The sequence below is a fragment of the Tetranychus urticae genome, chromosome 2 (assembly GCF_039701765.1).
Source record: "Tetranychus urticae isolate SD_2017Ah chromosome 2, NJAU_TeUrti_SD_1.0, whole genome shotgun sequence".
NCBI classification, from domain to species: Eukaryota; Metazoa; Arthropoda; class Arachnida; order Trombidiformes; family Tetranychidae; genus Tetranychus; species Tetranychus urticae.
In genome coordinates, this window is record NC_142959.1 from 11562145 (window position 1) to 11581025 (window position 18881).

Below are 18881 nucleotides of genomic sequence, written 5' to 3' on the forward strand. Positions count from 1 at the left end.
CCTTCAATTAGTTAGTTTGTTGAAGACAAAACATTTGTTTTCATTTGAATTATTTTGGTCAATAATCGCCAAGCTAATTTAGTTTTATTATTAGTTAGAGTTAATTCATCAAAAAATAATTTAAAAATCGTTCTTCCAAGTAAATCGTGAACCAGAACCAAATGCTGTTGGAACCAAATGGATGGTAGTGTAAACATTTTGATAACATAACATCGCATGAAATTTGCTGTTGACCGATACTAGCAGATAAAAGGTGTTGAATCTCATGTTCAACAAAACCATGTGTCTGAAGAAACGGCAAATTGAAACTGTGTTAATTTGTTCATCATTATGAATGTGTACAGAATTAAGAAGTGGAAATAGTCCATAAATTGTATTATTTATCCAGATTGGTCGAGCGCGCGCCACTTTTGTATTCATGTTTGGTTGTAGGAGTTGAAAAGGATGCGGATGCGGAGGAGGAGAAGGAGGACGAAAGAAAGAAAGTGAAGCCTTAGGTACAGTTTTGTTTAAAAGGCGATCTTATTACCCTCCTTCATCACAGTATTTTCCCTCTCTTTCCTCATCCTTCTTACCATCTTTTTTACCTTTACATCTTTAGCAACCTATTAATGATTGACGCTATTGGACCTTTAGACAGATGTTGAATACCAGCAGACGAGGGGTCTCCCTCGCGTCTAGAAAGAGAGGAAGAAAGAGGGAATGAAAAGGTAAAACACCTCTTTCTCTCTTCTATGGTCTACCTCTCGCCCTCTGTCTGTCTCTCTCTCTTTCTCTCTCTCCCCCTTAGATGATTATTACAAATTTTGACCATTTCAAATGGTCAAAATTTATTTTTAATTTTGTGACCATCATCGAAACATCAATAACACTAAATACTGAAGAGTTACTCCAAATATTTATAACCAATGGCCACGAAAACATTTGAGACAACATGTGAACCCGTTTACCATCCATTAGTTTTGGTAGACACCAATGGATCTTATGTTAAATCATCAAACCCTGCGATAAACTCATCATCTTCATCAACTGAAATTATTCTGGTTAAATGTCGACCTGATTCCACTTCATCTACTTTTATCAACTTTAAATGTGAAAATAGTTCCTCATGTGAATCATCTTCTTCCTCTTCCCCCTCATCCTTTTCATCTACGGTATCAATCAACAAACGAAATGAACGGGAAAGGAATCGAGTTAAACTGGTTAACATTGGATTTCAAACACTTCGCCAACATATTCCTGATGGGTGTAAAAGTAAAATGTCAAAAGTAGAAACCTTGAGGTCAGCGGTTAAATACATTAGATTTCTTGAATCGGTTCTTGACGATGATGCCCAGTCAACTACCGATGGCCAAGTTTCATCTTCAACCAATTCTTTGTGCCTCGAAAATTTGGAAAATTGTATCTTTTTTCAATGAAATTTTACTTTTTTATTTACCTCTCATTGCTTCCACTTCCATCTTCATCTAATGCATCAATTTTTACTCTGAAAATTGAGTTTCCCTGTTATATCATTATGGTTTACTACTTTATTGTGCCTGTTTCAACTCTGATTGAGGAACGCTTTCAAACAGAAATCATGTTTTCTAATCAAACTTTTAATTTGGTCGAATCAAATTTTCAATTATTAACGATCAATGAAATGGTATAAAAATGAGCTGAAAAACTCAACTTTCAGAACTTGCTGATTGCCGATTACAACAGATTATCAGTTTGTGTCATTAAAGTCAATTTACATTAAACGAGTCAAATCCAAAATTAAAAAACCAATGTCAAAATGAAAAAAAAGAGCCAAAAATAAAATTCTTAATTTTTGTTGAATTGAACATCTGATCATAATTTAATTTCTTGATTTTATATTTGCCAATACATTTGGTAAATTAAATTAACATCGCGTTTGAATTTTATATCTAAAAAGCAGCGAAGCTGTAAGAGAATTAAAAATGACGAAAGTTTAGGCACTTTCAGTTTGACAGCTTATTGAGATGATTAGATAATTATATTGGACCGATTTCCATCAAAATATACACCGTTATCCCTTTGGTTCCAAAAAAAACACGACAAAACGACTCATGGCTTTTTTAGGTCATGAAGGGGTTGTCAGCTAAATACCTCACTACTGACTGAACGCAGATGTTTGTCTAGGTTTATTATATAACAACCCCTTCAATCAGTCATCTTTCAGGGAACCAAATGGAGTCCATTTGATGGACACAGTGTAAACATTTTGTATAAAACTTGGATGAAATTTGCTGTTGATCGATATTAGTTGATAAATAGTGTTGAATTTCATGTTCAGCAAAACCATGTGTCTGTAGAAAAGGAAAATTAAAATTTTGTTAATTTGTTCATCACTTTGAATGTGTGCAGAATTAAGAATCGGAAATAGTCCATAAATTGTATTATTTATCATACAACAAACAAACGATTCACTATTGATTCACAGCTTGGTCGAGCGCGTGCCTCTTTTGTATTCATGTTTGGTTGTTGTAGGTGAAAGAGATGCGGATGCGGAGGAGGAGAAGGAGGATGAAAGAAAGAAAGTGAAGCCTTAGGTACAGTTTTGTTTAAAAGGCGATCTTATTACCCTCCTTCATCACAGTATTTTCCCTCTCTTTCCTCATCCTTCTTCTGACCATCTTTTTTTACCTTTACATCTTTAGCAACCTATTGAGGATTGACGCTATTGGACCTTTAGACAGATGTTGAATACCAGCAGACGGACTTCTACCACGCGACCGGAGAAAACAGAGAAAATCCCTTTTCTAGACCATTACTATTGACTATTTCAAATGGTCCATTCAACCATTGAGAAAACATGGATCAATAGTTATGATTAATCATATGGTGACTTTATTAGGGGTTACAGAGGTTGTTGAACATCTAAGTCAAACTTGAGTGTACACTAAACAAAACACCAAAACGACAATAAATAACCATGGTAACAAGAACGGAAGCAAAGAGTAAAATAACAAGAGATATCAGTCAAAAACAATAATTAGGTAAAATTAATAAAAATTAGAGCAAAAAAACTAAAAACTGATGAGAAAAAAATTAGATACCGAAGCTAGCCAAGTAAAAATGTAATTCACTGGCTAACGTTAAAATTGATATGTGGCTGACTGACACCTAGCTGTTTCATAGCTTAGCTAGTTAGCTAAACTGGCTCACTAAAGTGACTTTTAATGAAATATGAATGATTTATGAGCAAACTACACCAGTGTCAAAAAATGATTAAAAATATTTAAATTACAAGCCAAACTCTGGCGAAGCAGCTTATTTGATAGCTAGCTTTAATCTACTTTAGCCACCTTATCTATTGGCTATAGCCACTCATGTCAGCATCTGGCTGGCTTCGGTTGGCCTGTGGATAAGATGCTCTTTACCCAGAGATCTCAGGTTCAATGTGTTGGCGGCTATACCTAAAAAATGGGGGAACCAGGAATGAAAACAGAGTCATCCAGTGAGTATAAGAAGGGGCTATTTGCCCTTTTGATTGCTATCTCTTCTTACTTTACCCTTTGAACGGAAGTGAATAAAGGGGTATGTGCGGCCTCAACTCATATCCGTCTTATTTTAATGTTTATTGTTATTTTCTGATAAAGCGTATTGTGATCTATGTGCATTATTAAAATGGACAAAATCTATGGTTTGGCCTCAATTGCGTTCAAAAGACGAATCTGGTGTGAAACCTTCCAAGCTATGTCTCGTTTAATAATTGAAATAAAAAGCTGTAAATTTAAACAGACTATTATCTTATAACTAGCATAAATGTAAAAAAACCAGACTCTAGATCATTCCATTTTTGAGTTTAACGAAAGGCCATTTCGTTTTTTCGAAGCTAAGTCAACAGATCACAAGTGAGAATCTGTTTTAATGACTAGAAATATTTGTTTATGTTGAGTACATGGCGTGACAGCTTTATTTTGCTCTTGACATCGTAGTTTAGTTGATATAAAGGTTAGTCGGAAAGCGATCTTGAATGGATGTAACTAAATATCTCAGCAACCTGACATTTAACCAACTTGAAACGAATGTTAAAGTGTTCAGAATTATTGACTCTGATATGAACATAGTTTCTCAATAAGCTGTATCAGAAAATGAACATTGAAATAATTTTGACGCATATGAGTTTAAGCTGCACATAACCCTTTCAATTTTAACCTCTTTATTTTTAAACTAAACCATGGTCAATCAAATTTTAATTAAACAATTTGTCTACTGTGTGCTTCAAATCAGAACCTTGGGCTCCATGTTATATCCTTCACTTTATTATTACCTAGTGATTCTTAATCATTGCAAATGTGATTGACAAAGAGTAGTTACTTTGATAATTGAACTCCCCGCCTTTATTTTGATTACTGTTTTTGTTGCTGTTTTTTGTGCTTTTGCTTTCAAAATATTTTCACTCGGTCTTAATCAATCATTAATAGGTGTTTTAAGGTTTTAATTTCAGTCAAACTCAACTTTTCTGATATTTGCTCTGTTATTTATTTGTAAATCGTCATTCGACACATTCATTGGTGAAATGGCTGCCTCAATCTCTCATAAAACGATAACCAGATTATTAAATGTAACTGGTTTAGGTGATAAAGTAAATGATCTCATCCTTTCTCGTGTCTGTTCTGGAAAATCTGAGAACTTGGTTATATTTTTTCATGGAGATATTCAGGTAATTCTTTAGAAATATTTCAAAATTAAATTTGAAGTTTATTAAATGAAACAAGTGATTTTTTCCTTTTTTAAGTAGGATTACTCTGAAATGATGTCAGCCAATCCAAACTCTAAAAATTACTGTCAATGGAATCTTGAGGATACTGGTTCAATTTTGGCCAAAAAGTTTTCCAATCATGTAATCATGACCGTTAAAGCTTCAAGAATCGACTCTAGGGCCAAAGCTTGTTTTGATAATTTTGTGAGTAAGTGGCAATTGATCATTTAATCGTTAATTATTCCGATCATCACTTAATCTATACCATTGGTTCTTTACCATTCACAGAGACTGACCGTTTCGGTGAGCCGACTTTTGCCATGGACATTAAGCCTTTAAAGCATCTTCAACTTTTAACTGAACAAGCAATCAAATTATCTGATTGGTTATCTTCTTTGAAATGTATTAAACTTATCGGTTTTAGTCAAGGGATGACTGTCATAAATCAAATAATCCATTCACTTTACTCCTTGGATCAATCTCCTAATTCTGATCTTGAAGCTTTCGCTTCTTTAATCAAACATATTTACTGGCTTGATGGAGGTAAATGCTGGTTAACTGATGAAAAAATCATACAAACACTGAAAAATAGACGCATTTTTGGACACGTATATGTCACTCCATTACAAGTCTGCAATCGCGATCGTCCCGATAATCAAATTAATTATAAAATTTTTCTTAGTTTTTTGGATTGCCTTAAAATTGATCATGTTCACAAGCTTTACTACAAGGATTCCGAACCTTCATTTGCTCATCATTTCCAACTTTTAGCAGATTTCGATAGCGATTAGTCTCCACGATGATCTCACTGTAATCTCAAATCAATTTGATCACCTTTATTCAAGTTAGAAATAAAAGTTACATTCAATTCTGTATCAATTAATTATGGCAATTTAAATATTTGTAAATTGGTTCAAATTCAACAATTTGAACCGTTTTTTATTGTTTTTTCTTACAAAAAAAATCAAATAAATATGAAAAATCTAGATAAAATGATATTGGTCAAAATATCGCGTAGAAAAGGGTAACAATTCTTACTAAAACTAAAATTGTTGCTTTGTTATGAGTTGACGTAACAGTGATTATGTACAAATTTACATATTATCAACAAAGATCCAGGTCAAAGATATATTTTGAGATCGACAACAAGCATTGATATAGACACTTCATTTGGAAGAATATAATCCTGGATTGAAGAAAAAGCTCTTATTCCAACCCCGCCAGATAACTTCAATGGCTTGTTTAACACTATCTTTACCCTGTCTCTTGGTAAGTTTAGAGCTGACGACCATTAATATTTCATGTAGACTTTTTTCCCATGCATGATCAACCAGAGCTTGTCCTAATGCTTCAGCAAACCATGATCCAGATTGGACACTACGCAATGCCACATAACCTAATGAAGGGGAAATACATTTAAATTACTAAGTTTTTCATAACAATGTAAATAATGAATAAATTTACCTTGAACAGTTGATTGAACTATACACATATCACTCCAGGTTGGAATGCGACCTTTATCAAGATCTTTAGCAAAAACGACTGGACCAGGGATTGGGCCAGCATCGGCAGTAGTGGTTGCATCTAATATGCCAAAATCGTATTCATCTAATCAAATAAATATAATAGAAAATAAAAAAGCAAGAACAAGAAATTAATAAATTCATTTATATTAGAAATTACATTAATAAATAGATTTAAAAAAACTTCTAGAGAGCTTTATTCATGATATAAATTCACTTTCAATCTGACAATTGTGAGCTTTTTGCCATGGAAATTAAATGACTCAAAGTAAACCTTAAATCAACAAAATAACCAATTGTTTTGGTTTACTATGATGTAACAGGATAGATAAGTCAGATTGTTGTGATATTTTACCATGACGTTTGTACTTTTTTTATTTTTCATGATTGTTGTCACAACTATGATGAAAATAAGTAAGCTTTGGTGAAATTTTAAAGGAGAAAAATCAATGACTTACCTCCTCTACAAGCTTGGATGAAGAAAAGCTTTGGCTTGTTCATCAGATACGGGCAGTTAAAATTATTGAAATAGGACAGAAGAGTTTCGAGACGGACATAGAGTCCGTCAGATCCAACGATAAGATCACTTTTAAGTCCATGAGACATGATGACACAAACGAGAGCATCATGTTCCTTCAATTCCTCCATCTTTGAATACTTTTGAAATACGGCTTCAATATCACTGGCGCTCATATTTTTAAAATAGTTCATTGCAAAGCCAAGCTGTTCAAATATTGAGGCAAGAAAAACTCCATCTTCTTCAGCAGATAAGCGTTGATCAAAAATCTCAAAATCGATGTTGTTTACAATCAAACAGAAGCCCCTTGGATTTGATTTAACCTCATAGATGTTCTCCCCTTGTTTCATCTCGCCATCTACCTTAACAATACATTGATTTTCGGGTCTAAGGCCAACTGTTCTGGGTATTGGAGATTGCAAAATTTCCTCATTTGCACAGTTACGATTAATTTCATCCTGAGATCCTGATGGATCTACATGGTCATTGACATCAAAGTAGGATATGGTTCTACTCTGGGATCGTCTACATTCGCTAACTAGATGACGACCTGAACAATTTCCATCATATTGAGAGGTACAATGAGTACACATTTCATCATATGATGAACCAGAATTGAGTATCTCAATTGCTCGATAGTTTTCAGTTATCGCCAATATATCTTTCAAGGCAGTCATAGCTTCTGATCCAGCCCGTCCGATGGCAAGTAAAAGACTCTCAGTCTTGGAATAGTTGTCCTCTTTTGACTAATCAAAGTAAATAAAATAAACAAAAATTAGCTAATCGAATGTAAGAGGTTTCTTAAAAAATACATTCAGGTATCAAAGGTTAGGAGTCAGAATCTTAATGAAAAGAAACCCACAATAATTATAATTTTTTCAATTCATAGTAAAGTGTTTGCTATTTTTTCTTAAATAGAGGAGAATGAACCTGGAATTACTCATCATATAAACTAACATTCTCTTTTTTGGTAACAGATGACCGACCTCTTTTATTGAAAGAGCCCAGGCAGTAGCTTCAAAGATCCCAGAAAAACAGTTTGGTCCCGAATTTCGAGGGAGGGATGTCATTAGCTGATGATTAGACCTTTGACCAAAAAGTGAATGTCCCGGGAAAAGTTTAGTTAAAAGCAAACAAAATGAACCCAACTTGCCTGACATCTAAAGACTAGTTATTACACTGTTCCTGGCAAAAATGGTTTTAAATCTGGTTGCAGTTTTCTTTGTTTGAGAAAAAAGAGTTTAAGCTTAAATTTTAGGTAGATCATATCATATTTTTCTCATTAATCAGAACGTATTCAAGAAGAGTATATTCAGAAAGTTAATATATTTGATAAATTCTAAGCCGTTAATTGTTAATCAACATTGAAGTTTAAGGATAGGGGAATAGACAATGGATACCAGTTTAAAAGTTGTAGCAAAGAAAACAAAGAAAAACTTACACTTATAATCTTCCAATCCTCATCAGAAAGGACTTCACGATAAGCGATGAGATCGCATATAAAGTTACCATTAATCAGAGGAATTAGTCGATTAAGGTTGGTCAAAATAATTTCCATATAACGATCTAGTCCTGGTTGAGACATTTGGCAAAGCTGGTTAGCTGTTATGGCACACAAGAATAATATTACAATGGATGCAAAGTCAAGTAAAACAAGGAAGCAGGCAAGTTGATGGATAAGCCAAGACAATGGAAATTAAATTGTTGTCAGGTTAAAAAAATTGAGGTGTTCCAAAATCTGCACAATTCAAGACAGAGTTAAGAAATGAAAGAGGAAAATAGAAGAACACAAAAAAACTAGTTTGACTTGGCTTTTAAGTAACAGTAACATTTTGAGCTTTATAAAATGTTTAGATTCATACAATAAAAATGGTGGCTAACCGAGTGGCAAAAATGAATCAATTAAACATAGAAGGGAGATGAGAGGATAAACCTTAATGAGTAGATGGAGAGATGAATGAATTGATGAGAGTGACACTTGTTTTTGGTGGGATCAAAATAGCAAAAATTGCCGATATCGGGATCATCGATTATTCATATCGATTTGAGGTGAGCGATAAACCATCATCGATAAATCAAGTCACCTATCGATGATTTCAATTTTAAAAGGGTAACAACATGATGTTTTGAACATCTTTTCCATGACCTCTTTGTGTGGGTAATAACCAGCAATAACCTTTATCTTCCTAAAAATATGACTCGGGTCACCTGGTGATCCTTAAGAGGTCACTCTTTGAAGTGATGGTTTTAACCAAAGATTAAGGAAATAAATTCTTTGTTTTAACCTTTTATTCCAAGCTTACATAAGCTTGCAAATTGTTCATTTCTCTTTCAGTATCAATTTCACCAACCATGAAGTATCCAACGCTGATAAGATTCTGGTGATAATCTAATTTCAATTGAACACCAAATGAGATGGAAATGCTGATAATATTTATCTTACTCAGCAATTTTACACTTCAAGTCTCAGGTCAATGGTGATTGCCAAGGCTGCCAATGCAATAATAATGTTTCATGGTTGGAGGTTTACTTTCACAATTTTGTAAATCGACTGGTATTCATCCTGATTTTATTGATTTCGCTCGATTTAAACAATTAACCCTTCTCTATGTGATTACTCGTTGTTTTGATCATATATTTAGATCACTTTTTTACCATTGAAATAAGGAATCCTTGGATTTTCATGTTTTAATACAATTGTTCATTTTTCAACTCATTTCAATATTTGTTTTTCATCTATTAATAGATAAACCTAGCAACATCCAATCAACTAGGCTAAAGTCTCAATCCTCTCCAAAGTAACAAAATTTAATCAAATAATCCAGTTTCACTCAATGTCATCAATCAATCAAGGTATTTTATCCAATCAAACAGAATAGTGCTTTGGTTCAGTATGATTTACCAGTTGGGTTACATTGTCTGGTCAAAGTGATCTGGTTAGACTCTGGTTGATGGCAATCTCAACAACCTTATAAACTACCAATCTAGTGAATTTTCAATCATGATAACAATTTATCAGAGCAAGTACTTTGAAAAATGGCGATTAGGAAGAGAAAGTTATAAAAAGTCAAGTCCTTGAAGATGAAGAGTATCAAGACAGGAATTGACAAAAGCAAACGAGTCTGAAGTTTTACAATGTTGGCAATAAACATGGGCAGCAATTGAATCAGATTTATATTCATAGACATTCAGAATTGTTGAATTTAGGGCCTGAATCAAAAGCTTTCTAGTAATGTAGAGAAGCGAAACGGTGATGTTTTCTTGAATTATTTCAATTTCTCCACAATCTTGAGTGCATGTTACATCTCTGGTAAAGTCAACCTGTTTGAGTACTTTTAAAATCATCAAGTAATCTTCTCTTTTAAATCCCTTTTCTCTTCTCTCTCTTCTCTTTCTTTTCCTCTGTCTTTCTAGATTTTCTCTTCTCACTCGTTGCCTCATCATCATTATCATTATCATCATTTTTTAGGCACACCTTATCTAGCAAAGGCCAAGTGAATGTCTCTAAAACTTGCTTTCGTGTCTTTAGCCAACAACTTCAATCTCATTCCTAGTCACTTTTATTTTTATAATTTAGTCTTGTGAATGCTTATTAATAAATAATTAGCCATTCTTTGGTTACCTTTTTTACTTTATTAATTATCAGCGGTCGGACACTTTTTAGTTAGGACAACAATCAGCAGGAAAACACAAATCACAACAAACAAACAACATGTACAATCAACTTTACCTTTTACTTTCAACACTTCTTATTTCAACCTGTTCTGCCCTTGAATATCGTGATTGTGGTGAGTAGTTGGTCTATTTTTTGAATAATTTGGTGTCTCATTAATATTTCAATTGCTATTAACCAACAACAATGTATTCAACTCATAGGAAATGGGCAAGTTAAAGGAATCAAAGTAGATGTTTGTGATTCAGACCAGGAAACTTGTGTGTTAACCAAGGGTAAACCATTTCAAGTTGAACTGGACTTTATCCCGGGTAAGTTTACATTTTCAATTGATTGATTCACAGTAGTTGATCAATAATAGAACATTTTGCAGTATGCTTTCCTTTTAATGTTTCATATTGTTAAATTTACATTCACATTGGTATGGATTTGAATGCTTGCAAAGGAATTGTGATTAAAACTAGTCGAATGATTCAAATATTTTTCATGTTTCTATCGTTGATGGCTGATTGGTAAACACTTGTTGATGCGTTCATTTCATTTTCAAAATTCACAAGGAAATATTTTCAAGTTATGGTTGAATCATTCAATTATAATGTTTAAGTACAATATATCAAGGACAGGAGAGAAAGTTGATTGCTTTCTTGACAATTTGCAATCATCGTTTTATTAATGATCGAAAATTTTGAGCCTCAGAGGTTTTATTACATGAGTTTAATAATCGTTCAAAATGTCATTTTCAATTTTAACCATGAAAAAAAGCTAATTCAAGTTATCAAACTGTATACTACACATACTGTATGTTGCGATGAGTATCAATTTAGTTTCCTGATTGTAACTTTTGGTTACTTTATTAGGAAGTAATGTTGATATTTGGTTTTGTTATCAAATGAAATTCACCACGTTTTTGAAATGGTTTTATTAATTTATTTAATTTTAGACAAAAGTGAGCAATACACGTTGAGTGAATTAACAATTAGAGTCTACGATCATGAAATGTATCAATTTCAAGTTTATCTTTTTGAAAACACTGAGACTTTTATCAGTAGCAGTTAATCCAATATCGTAACTTAATCTAGGATTAAATTGTTGCTATCCACAGTTGGTTTAACCTTGTCATACAGCATAAGTTGAGAAGAGTCTGGATAAAAGGCTGTTGGACCTAGACCCGAGTGGGGACTCTCCTGAAGCAGGCAGTGCTTCGGTACATTTTTTACTTGAAGCTTGATAAGATTGACAAAGCATTTCGGGCAGTCGGGAAGCTGCAAGTCTAAGAACTTGTCTTGATAAAGACAAAGCTTGAGGTCCACACCGAGATGAGATGATACTACTGGTACAAGCATCATAACGATTGTAGGCACAACAGCCCGTTTGAATTCGTGAGTCCCAAGGTAAATTTTGGACAACCTCTAATGCTCTTTGCAAGTCTCTTGAACATCCGGCTGATTCTCGTCTAGATAGACCCAAACATCGAGCATGTTTCTTGTACTCTTCACGAAGTGGGCTTCCTCGGGTACAAAACTCTTGACCAACTTGACGACCTCCTTCACCAAGATAATCAATCAACTCTCGCTGCAGTGGAGTGGTACATCTTCGTGTAAAGTTTCGTCGACAGTCCTCGGCTTCACGGATAAAACTGCATTGTTTGTCCAATTCAACGTCATTTCCAGTCAACTCTAGATTGGCAACAAAAATTTAAAAGAAAATACAAATTAGATTTTTTTCAATCTTTGACTTTGAAAGATTTACACACAAATTGTGGACCGTTTCATGAGTTACACCTCAGAATTAGTCTTTATCTAACCTCATCTTAACTCCATCTAAAATTGAATACAATTGCATTATTTCCTTTCATTTCTTTGTCATTTCACGTTACGCTATTCAGATTCATTGAGATTTACCAAACCTTATAAGAATCGCTTTATAATTTTTCATGCTTTACATTTACTTCACAATTCAAGAAATCCCAACAGAAACAATTTGATTAATTTTTGTCTTTTAACCTTTGCCATTACATCTTTCATTTGAACACTTTTGTTTTCCCAAGCTTAGTATTAATTTGTTTCCAAGTTTAATAATTACTTGATAAATATATCGATGACACAGTCTTGAACATTAGATTTATCCGTTCAATTGAACTTGAATCTTTATCAAAAGGCTAAATTAGTAAACCTAGAGATTTTAATCAATGAAATCAAATCTACTGATCAGTAACTTTTGGAAACAAGTCTTGGTTAACATATAAAAGTTTTTCATAGATTTATAAATTGATTGAAATCTTGGCGAGTACAATAAATTAAATGAATTTAGTATTAATGAATCAAAGAGATATATCAGGAACATTAAGACATTGAACAATTCTTAAATTAACATTGATTGAACAAACTATCACAATGAAACAAAAACTATTAGAGACCAAAATTGACCGATGAACACAGGAGAGAAAAAAACTATCATTTTATCTTCAAAAAAATAATCTACTTCTAATAAGTAAATCAATTATTAGTAAATTACAATTGATTCTCATATGATCATCAAGCAGCCACAACCAACTTGCATTGTTAACCTAACAAGATGACCGGAATAACCCTGAGATTGTTGTATAAATTATTAAAGTCCAGTGTAGGCTGAAAATAATCGTGAAAGGACTGAGTTGCTTCTAGCTCCTCTCGGTGGTGTTCCCGGTGGTGGAAGAAGTGCCCGACATTCTGAGGTTTGTGGTCCATAGCCGACACAAATGATATCTGGTAATCGAGACAACGCCATTCTCAATAGGATATGGATAAACTCAACAGCTTCTTTACCACACTTTGATTCAACCAGATTAACAACGCAACCCTGGAATCGTCGATAGGCACAGCAACCAGCCGGTATCCGTCGATCCCATTCCACATTGGCAATGATCTCAAGTGCGGCTTGTAAATCTTTAACACACATCCTTTGGTTTCGCTGAGCTTGATTCAAACAAGGTGCATGTTTAAGATAGCTTTGTCTCAATTGGGTTGCCGGGCTGCAATATTCATTCAACAGTCTCATTCCTCCTTCGGTAACAAAACCAATCAATTCTCGTTGTAATGGAGTTGTACATTTGCGGGTAAAATTTCTTAAACATGAATCAGCTTCGCGCAAATAACCACATTGTTTATTCATTTCTTGTCCCGTTGTTGCGATCCCTTTTAACGCCATGAAAATACCAATTTGAGTGAAGGAAGCAAAGTGAAATTAACATTGGGTTAAATTTTTGATTGTTTGGTGTTGATTTTCATTAAAATACTTGTTAGTTTTCATCCAAGCTTAGATTAAAAATTGGTTCAACAATGTCCAATCAATCGGGTTAATCAGTTAATCGACCAGAATTGATGTTGATAAGTAGAGTTTTTTAGATGATTATTATGGATTAGTGATGATTGCCGGTAACTGGAAAGGTTTCAAAATCAAGGTTATTTTTAAATTGTTATTCAATTTCCGTTTGATTATTAATAGCATGATTACTCATTGATACTTGTTAGGTGAACAATGAACCCGGTTGAAACAGTCACAAGCAATATTGTTTCTTCTCGATGAAAATCAGTGGTTTTTTTAATCAGTTAGATCTAATGATTGTCAATCAAGTAAAGTTGTGTTATTGAAAATTGTTAAATGGAGTAGTTGTCATCAAACTGTATAAGTTATTACTGGATTAAAGTTAAAATTAAATTAAAAATAATCTTACCCGATGGATTTTGAGTAAATACCAGTAAAGTTGCAGCGCAAAGATCTAGTTCCCGTAAATGGCATGATTGTCCATGTGTTTGTGTTGAAACTGTAGGAAAGACAGAAAATAAACCTTCATTAGCAGTTTTTATCAATCTGTCATGGCTATTTTGTTCACAATTAGTCCGTATTCATGACAATAAATAACTTTAAATGCTCAATATGAAAAGAAACTAAGATCACGCAATGTTCTGATATTTTTAAAATTGTCAAAGGTCTGGAAGTATCAAATCAGATGCATCTTTTGTAATCTAATGCTGTCAATATTAGACAATATTAGGATATTAAAAGATTAAATATTACACTATTAATACTCTAATCTGATTGGTGATATAAAAAATTCAAGATTAAATGAGTTTTAAGGACAGGAAAATGAAATGAATTGTTTTTGTGAAGGTTTTTCGTTCTGAGTGAGTCCACACAAAATCAAAACTGTTCACATTCATATCAAGGGCATGACTTTGCTTCGTTAATGCAGTTCATGATGGTGACTATTCAGTTGAAAAGTTGCTCAGAGTACCGTGAATTTGAAACCAGCTTTCCAGATGCGAGTAAATTTTTGTCGATCTTTTTTCCTCCGTGTATTTGATTTGTATAATCATTCTTGGTTTGAACCAATACATTTTTCTTGCATCTTGAATACTTGATTTGCACTCCATCCAACGACTGCCATAGTCATATCCATGGTTGAGTTATTGATTCAAATACTGATCTAATTGACACATGTAGATTTCTGTGTCATTAACTTTAGGTGATAATGTTATTGGGTTAGTTGAAACATTATCTGATGACGGCTTGTCTATCTGAAAAGTACATTACCTCTGATGAGAAAATCAAGAGTAATTTTAATTTCATCAGTAAATACATGTGTTTATGACGATATTTCAACCAAAAGACTTGAAATGATTGTGAAAATTCTGGTAAAAACCAAAATTTTTAGAAGAGAGTAATGTTAACTGGTGATGGAAGCTCCAACTATCTTTAGCTGCTGACTGCTGGTCTTCAGGACAATGTCACCCATAACAGTATTGAGGTTGTCCACCTGTGTATTTATTTTACACCAGGTTAATGATCATAATTCGGTTCATCAGCATAAGTTGTACATAACATCATAGGGATCAACACCGAAAAATATATGGATTCCAATTACTGTAGGATTACAGTGAGCATCGATTTGACATTTTAGACCAATAAGTGATATGACCGATGTTACCAAAAACAGTTCAACCTTTTAAACCAATCATTAAGCATAAGTTCTTTTCGAATATTTGTTGAATTTTGAAATACAAATATTACAAACGATGTCTCCAAGCAAATGTTAAAGATGGTTAGAGATGGTGAAGTCATAAGCTGTTAGATAACACAAGATGTTGTATTTAAAAGACTTTGTTCATCACAATTAATAAGATCACATCATGATATTTAACTATTAGAATATTAATCTAAAATTGAAATAATTTCAACACTAAATTAAAATAACGAAAAAAATCAAAGCAACTTGTTGATACAAAACGAAAGTAGAGGGAAAATACAAATGTAGATCCAGCTGTTTTAGCCTAAGCTACCTTAATGGGTTTGAAATGTTACATCATATTTCTTCCAAGTTCAAGTGCATTTTTTGATGTAAATTTTAATGTTTAGATTTGTGTTTTAATGTACTAATAAGATATTGTTTCAATGTTAACCTACGTTTAAATTACACCAGGTCAAATTATAATTTACCCATTTGATAATTATCATCACCTACGAGTCAAGTGATCAATTAAAGCAGTTATTTGCTGATTTATCTAACCAACATTCAATGCGTGTTTTCCTAAAAAAGGCAACGTTATAATGGATAACAAATGAACTTTCACATGTTTAATTGTCAAATTTCATAACTTATCTCAAGTGATCATCCAACAATCAAGATTCTATGTCTCTCAGGTAAGGGAATGAAAAATAAAATCAACCTTTATTCCTGTGTTAAATCAAGTGTTTGTTGAAGGTTATCTTGTATCCTTATTTAGGGTTAATTATGAGACACTCACTCAATCGACACTGAATGTCAGGTCAGTTAGTATGGTAATAAACAAATATGATCTAATCTAATATTACATGCATCAATTTACACCAAACCCAAATACGGTAATCCATCATTTCCAAACAGATTCAAATCTGTTGTGAAAATATTAGCTGTTTGGACTTGTAATGTAACTTGGGTGAAGTAGGAACGAGTATTTCCTACTAGAATCTCACCACTGTTATGATAATCTCCGTACCGATTACCTGAAATCTATTGAAAGCAACCTTTCAACGAAATTCTGTTGGTATATTAATGTCATTAATATATTCATCTATAATTGAATAACGTCATTATTTTACAACGGTGCGTTAAATTAGCAAAAACAATGATTACAGTAAGAAAATTGAAAAAATACTTTGGTAAAGGTCATTCGATTCAACCCACACTTGACAAAAGTGTATTTTATTCAATTTCAGCTTGACTAAACTGAAAATCATTATTGATTACAATTGTCTTAGCAGTTCCTTGAAAATTGAACAAATAAGATGAGTTAGTAGATAACTATCATGAAAAATTCACGGTCATTTGTACTAAACCAGAATGCGATACTCTATTGAAAAGCTATTTGTGATTGAGTGATTGAACCGATAAATCTATGGATATTATGAAAACATTGAATGTTGACTCATTTAAACAGCACACTGGAAGTGAAAGTGTTGGTTAACTTTTCAATATAAACATTAGGTTATGATAAATTGATTGAATACGGACTCGGCTCAGACATGAATAGATATTGGTGATAGCCACCAAAGGTGATGATTATTGAATAAATGTGTACTTACAGAAGGTGACGAAAAGGATGAATCCAAAAGCAATGGTTTGCATAGTTGATATAAATTTGAAGTCAGTTTAAACCAAAACTGATTGAAACACTGATTTACTAGGATTAGGTTTAAGGTACGAACTGTTGACACTGAATGCACCCAAAAGATACAAATACTGAACTGTTGGCTGGTTGGTTAAACAATGTTTTTCGAGGTTGAAAGTAAAATCAGTGAATGGAAGCTGAAATTACTGTTGAACGGATGTAGATTACTGAATGGTGAAACTGAGCGTGGATACGATTTAAGATTTGCTCGGTTGGATGTTTTTATTGTGAGTGGGTTTAGGTGTTGACTAAAGTCTCTACTTATTTGTAAATTTTTAATGTCTAACTTGTCTCTGCCTTTTGGCGTGATTTCACAGAATAAATGTTTTCAACAGAAAAAATATATTTCCACTAAGTTTATTGAGTTGAGTTAGAGTCGGGTGTCGAATCTCTTCTGAGATCAACATTCAAGAAAAAAGGGGTTTTAAAGTATGTCGAGCGACAGTGAAAAAGGGGAAAGGATTTGGTGCCTAAGTTCCTTTACCTTTGGATTAGGATTAGTGCTCCTAATCTTAACGTTAATTATGGATGAGATCTGTTTGAGATCTCATTTGAGAAATCCTAGGAAAAAAGGCTTATATTGGGAATTATTGAGGGAAAAATAAAGAAGACTTTTATTAATTAAAAGTATTTTGAGGGTGTATTAATTGTTATTAGAGGTTGGGTACAAAAAGTAGGACCAAACTATACGTTTACTGCCAGTAAAATAAAGCCTCATGAGTCTCAGCAAGATTTACATACACATGTATGTACTTTTTTACATGCAATAACATCAATTGAAAAAACCCATTCAATTTGAATTTACATTTGTATGCGAAAATTAGAATAATTAAAACCAAAATTGAATGTAAATTTTGACTTAAAGCTTTGTTGAAACAAAACAAATTTGAGTTGACTTGAAACTTGAAAAGTCGATTCTTTGATACAATCATGATTAACTAATTGTTTTCTTCTATTCTTTTGATCTTCTTCTTAATAGAGCACGATGCCGATTCTGTTACATTTCATGTGTCTTCACTAGTTTTTGGATTCCCTGTTGAATTGCCTGTTGAAAATAATGATGCCTGTGGACAAAATTTGATTGAATGCCCGGTAAAAGCAGGAAAACGAACCAAATTTACTTACGAGGGAAAAGTAGATGAAGCGATTCCTATGGTAAATACAATTTGTTTTTTAATGACATCTATTTGATTGGCAATTGATTAAAATCCTTATTTCTTTTCCTTTACAGTCTTCTGTTACGGTTGTTTTCAATCTGAAAAGTGGTGATACTGAACTTGCTTGCGTTGAATCGGATTTGGAGCTTCAAGATCCAACACCTGAAGATAAGAAGGAAGACGAACAACTAACTCATCAAGAATTATAATCTATTTTTGATTGAACAATTAGTTACTATTATCATGTTTTTATTTTCCCTCAAAGAGATTTACAATATTTTTCAACTTCAAAACTAAATTAAAACCAATTTTTTGCCAAAACGTGTTGAGATAATTTTCATAATTTCGTAAATCATATTCCAATACTGAATTGACCAGAACAGAATGATAAACTCTGAATTTTTCCTTCACTGGTTAATCTCGAGTTACTTTCGGCTTGATATTCAATGTTTTCCGTTTTAAGCTGTTAACTTCCTGAGAATTGAAAAAAAGAATTGGATTTATTATTAAATTGTTTTACCTTGCTAATTACTCGATTCATTTCCTTGGACCGGATCATTGAACATAATTGTCATTAACATGAAAACACATGATACCAATTAGCAAAATAATGG

At 33.0% G+C, this 18881-nt stretch overlaps 5 protein-coding genes and 1 long non-coding RNA gene across 19 annotated transcripts; 3 read left to right on the forward strand and 3 right to left on the reverse strand.

The window, feature by feature from the left end:
- The first annotated feature begins 1 nt into the window (after position 1).
- Positions 2-1821, forward strand: LOC107359933 (uncharacterized). Of its 3 annotated transcripts, none has more exons than XM_089267383.1 (3): positions 2-497; positions 602-710; positions 791-1821. In XM_089267383.1, exon 3 carries the CDS (start codon positions 909-911, stop codon positions 1416-1418), a length of 510 nt encoding a protein of 169 aa, XP_089123509.1. In that variant the 5' UTR covers positions 2-497; positions 602-710; positions 791-908; the 3' UTR covers positions 1419-1821. The 3 variants fall into 3 exon arrangements, with proteins under 3 accessions (XP_089123509.1, XP_089123508.1, XP_089123510.1); XM_089267384.1 differs by having other exon boundaries at positions 7-497; positions 545-710; XM_089267382.1 differs by having other exon boundaries at positions 602-1821.
- Positions 1804-3332, reverse strand: LOC149093892 (uncharacterized). Its single transcript, XR_016198629.1, has 2 exons — positions 2650-3332; positions 1804-2312 (listed from the first exon to the last, which is right to left on the reverse strand). It is a non-coding gene; the product is annotated as an uncharacterized LOC149093892 (long non-coding RNA).
- On the forward strand, positions 3317-5590 carry LOC107359932 (mitochondrial protein C2orf69 homolog). Of its 5 annotated transcripts, none has more exons than XM_015926530.3 (4): positions 3317-3463; positions 4564-4672; positions 4751-4919; positions 5000-5590. In XM_015926530.3, exons 1-4 carry the CDS (start codon positions 3405-3407, stop codon positions 5500-5502), a joined length of 840 nt encoding a protein of 279 aa, XP_015782016.2. In that variant the 5' UTR covers positions 3317-3404; the 3' UTR covers positions 5503-5590. The 5 variants fall into 5 exon arrangements, with proteins under 5 accessions (XP_015782016.2, XP_015782017.2, XP_089123505.1 ...); XM_015926531.3 differs by having other exon boundaries at positions 3328-3463; positions 4444-4672; XM_089267379.1 differs by having other exon boundaries at positions 3340-3463; positions 4434-4672.
- A 19-nt stretch (positions 5591-5609) lies between these two features.
- Dronc (Death regulator Nedd2-like caspase) lies at positions 5610-8796 on the reverse strand. Its single transcript, XM_015926528.3, has 4 exons — positions 8193-8796; positions 6693-7497; positions 6176-6319; positions 5610-6107 (listed from the first exon to the last, which is right to left on the reverse strand). Exons 1-4 carry the CDS (start codon positions 8334-8336, stop codon positions 5878-5880), a joined length of 1323 nt encoding a protein of 440 aa, XP_015782014.1. The 5' UTR covers positions 8337-8796; the 3' UTR covers positions 5610-5877.
- Positions 8797-10232: 1436 nt separating this feature from the next.
- LOC107359893 (mite group 2 allergen Gly d 2.02) lies at positions 10233-18588 on the forward strand. Its single transcript, XM_015926482.3, has 4 exons — positions 10233-10539; positions 10628-10735; positions 18090-18265; positions 18342-18588. Exons 1-4 carry the CDS (start codon positions 10464-10466, stop codon positions 18474-18476), a joined length of 495 nt encoding a protein of 164 aa, XP_015781968.1. The 5' UTR covers positions 10233-10463; the 3' UTR covers positions 18477-18588.
- Positions 11329-17508, reverse strand: LOC107359892 (uncharacterized). Of its 8 annotated transcripts, XM_089267381.1 has the most exons (4): positions 14997-15705; positions 14799-14922; positions 14137-14226; positions 11329-13597 (listed from the first exon to the last, which is right to left on the reverse strand). In XM_089267381.1, exons 2-4 carry the CDS (start codon positions 14860-14862, stop codon positions 13035-13037), a joined length of 717 nt encoding a protein of 238 aa, XP_089123507.1. In that variant the 5' UTR covers positions 14863-14922; positions 14997-15705; the 3' UTR covers positions 11329-13034. The 8 variants fall into 8 exon arrangements, with proteins under 8 accessions (XP_089123507.1, XP_025016116.1, XP_015781966.1 ...); XM_025160348.2 differs by lacking the exons at positions 14799-14922; positions 14997-15705 and adding an exon at positions 17025-17508 and having other exon boundaries at positions 11329-12100; XM_015926480.3 differs by lacking the exons at positions 14799-14922; positions 14997-15705 and adding an exon at positions 17025-17496 and having other exon boundaries at positions 11329-12100; positions 14137-14250.
- Positions 18589-18881: the final 293 nt, after the last annotated feature.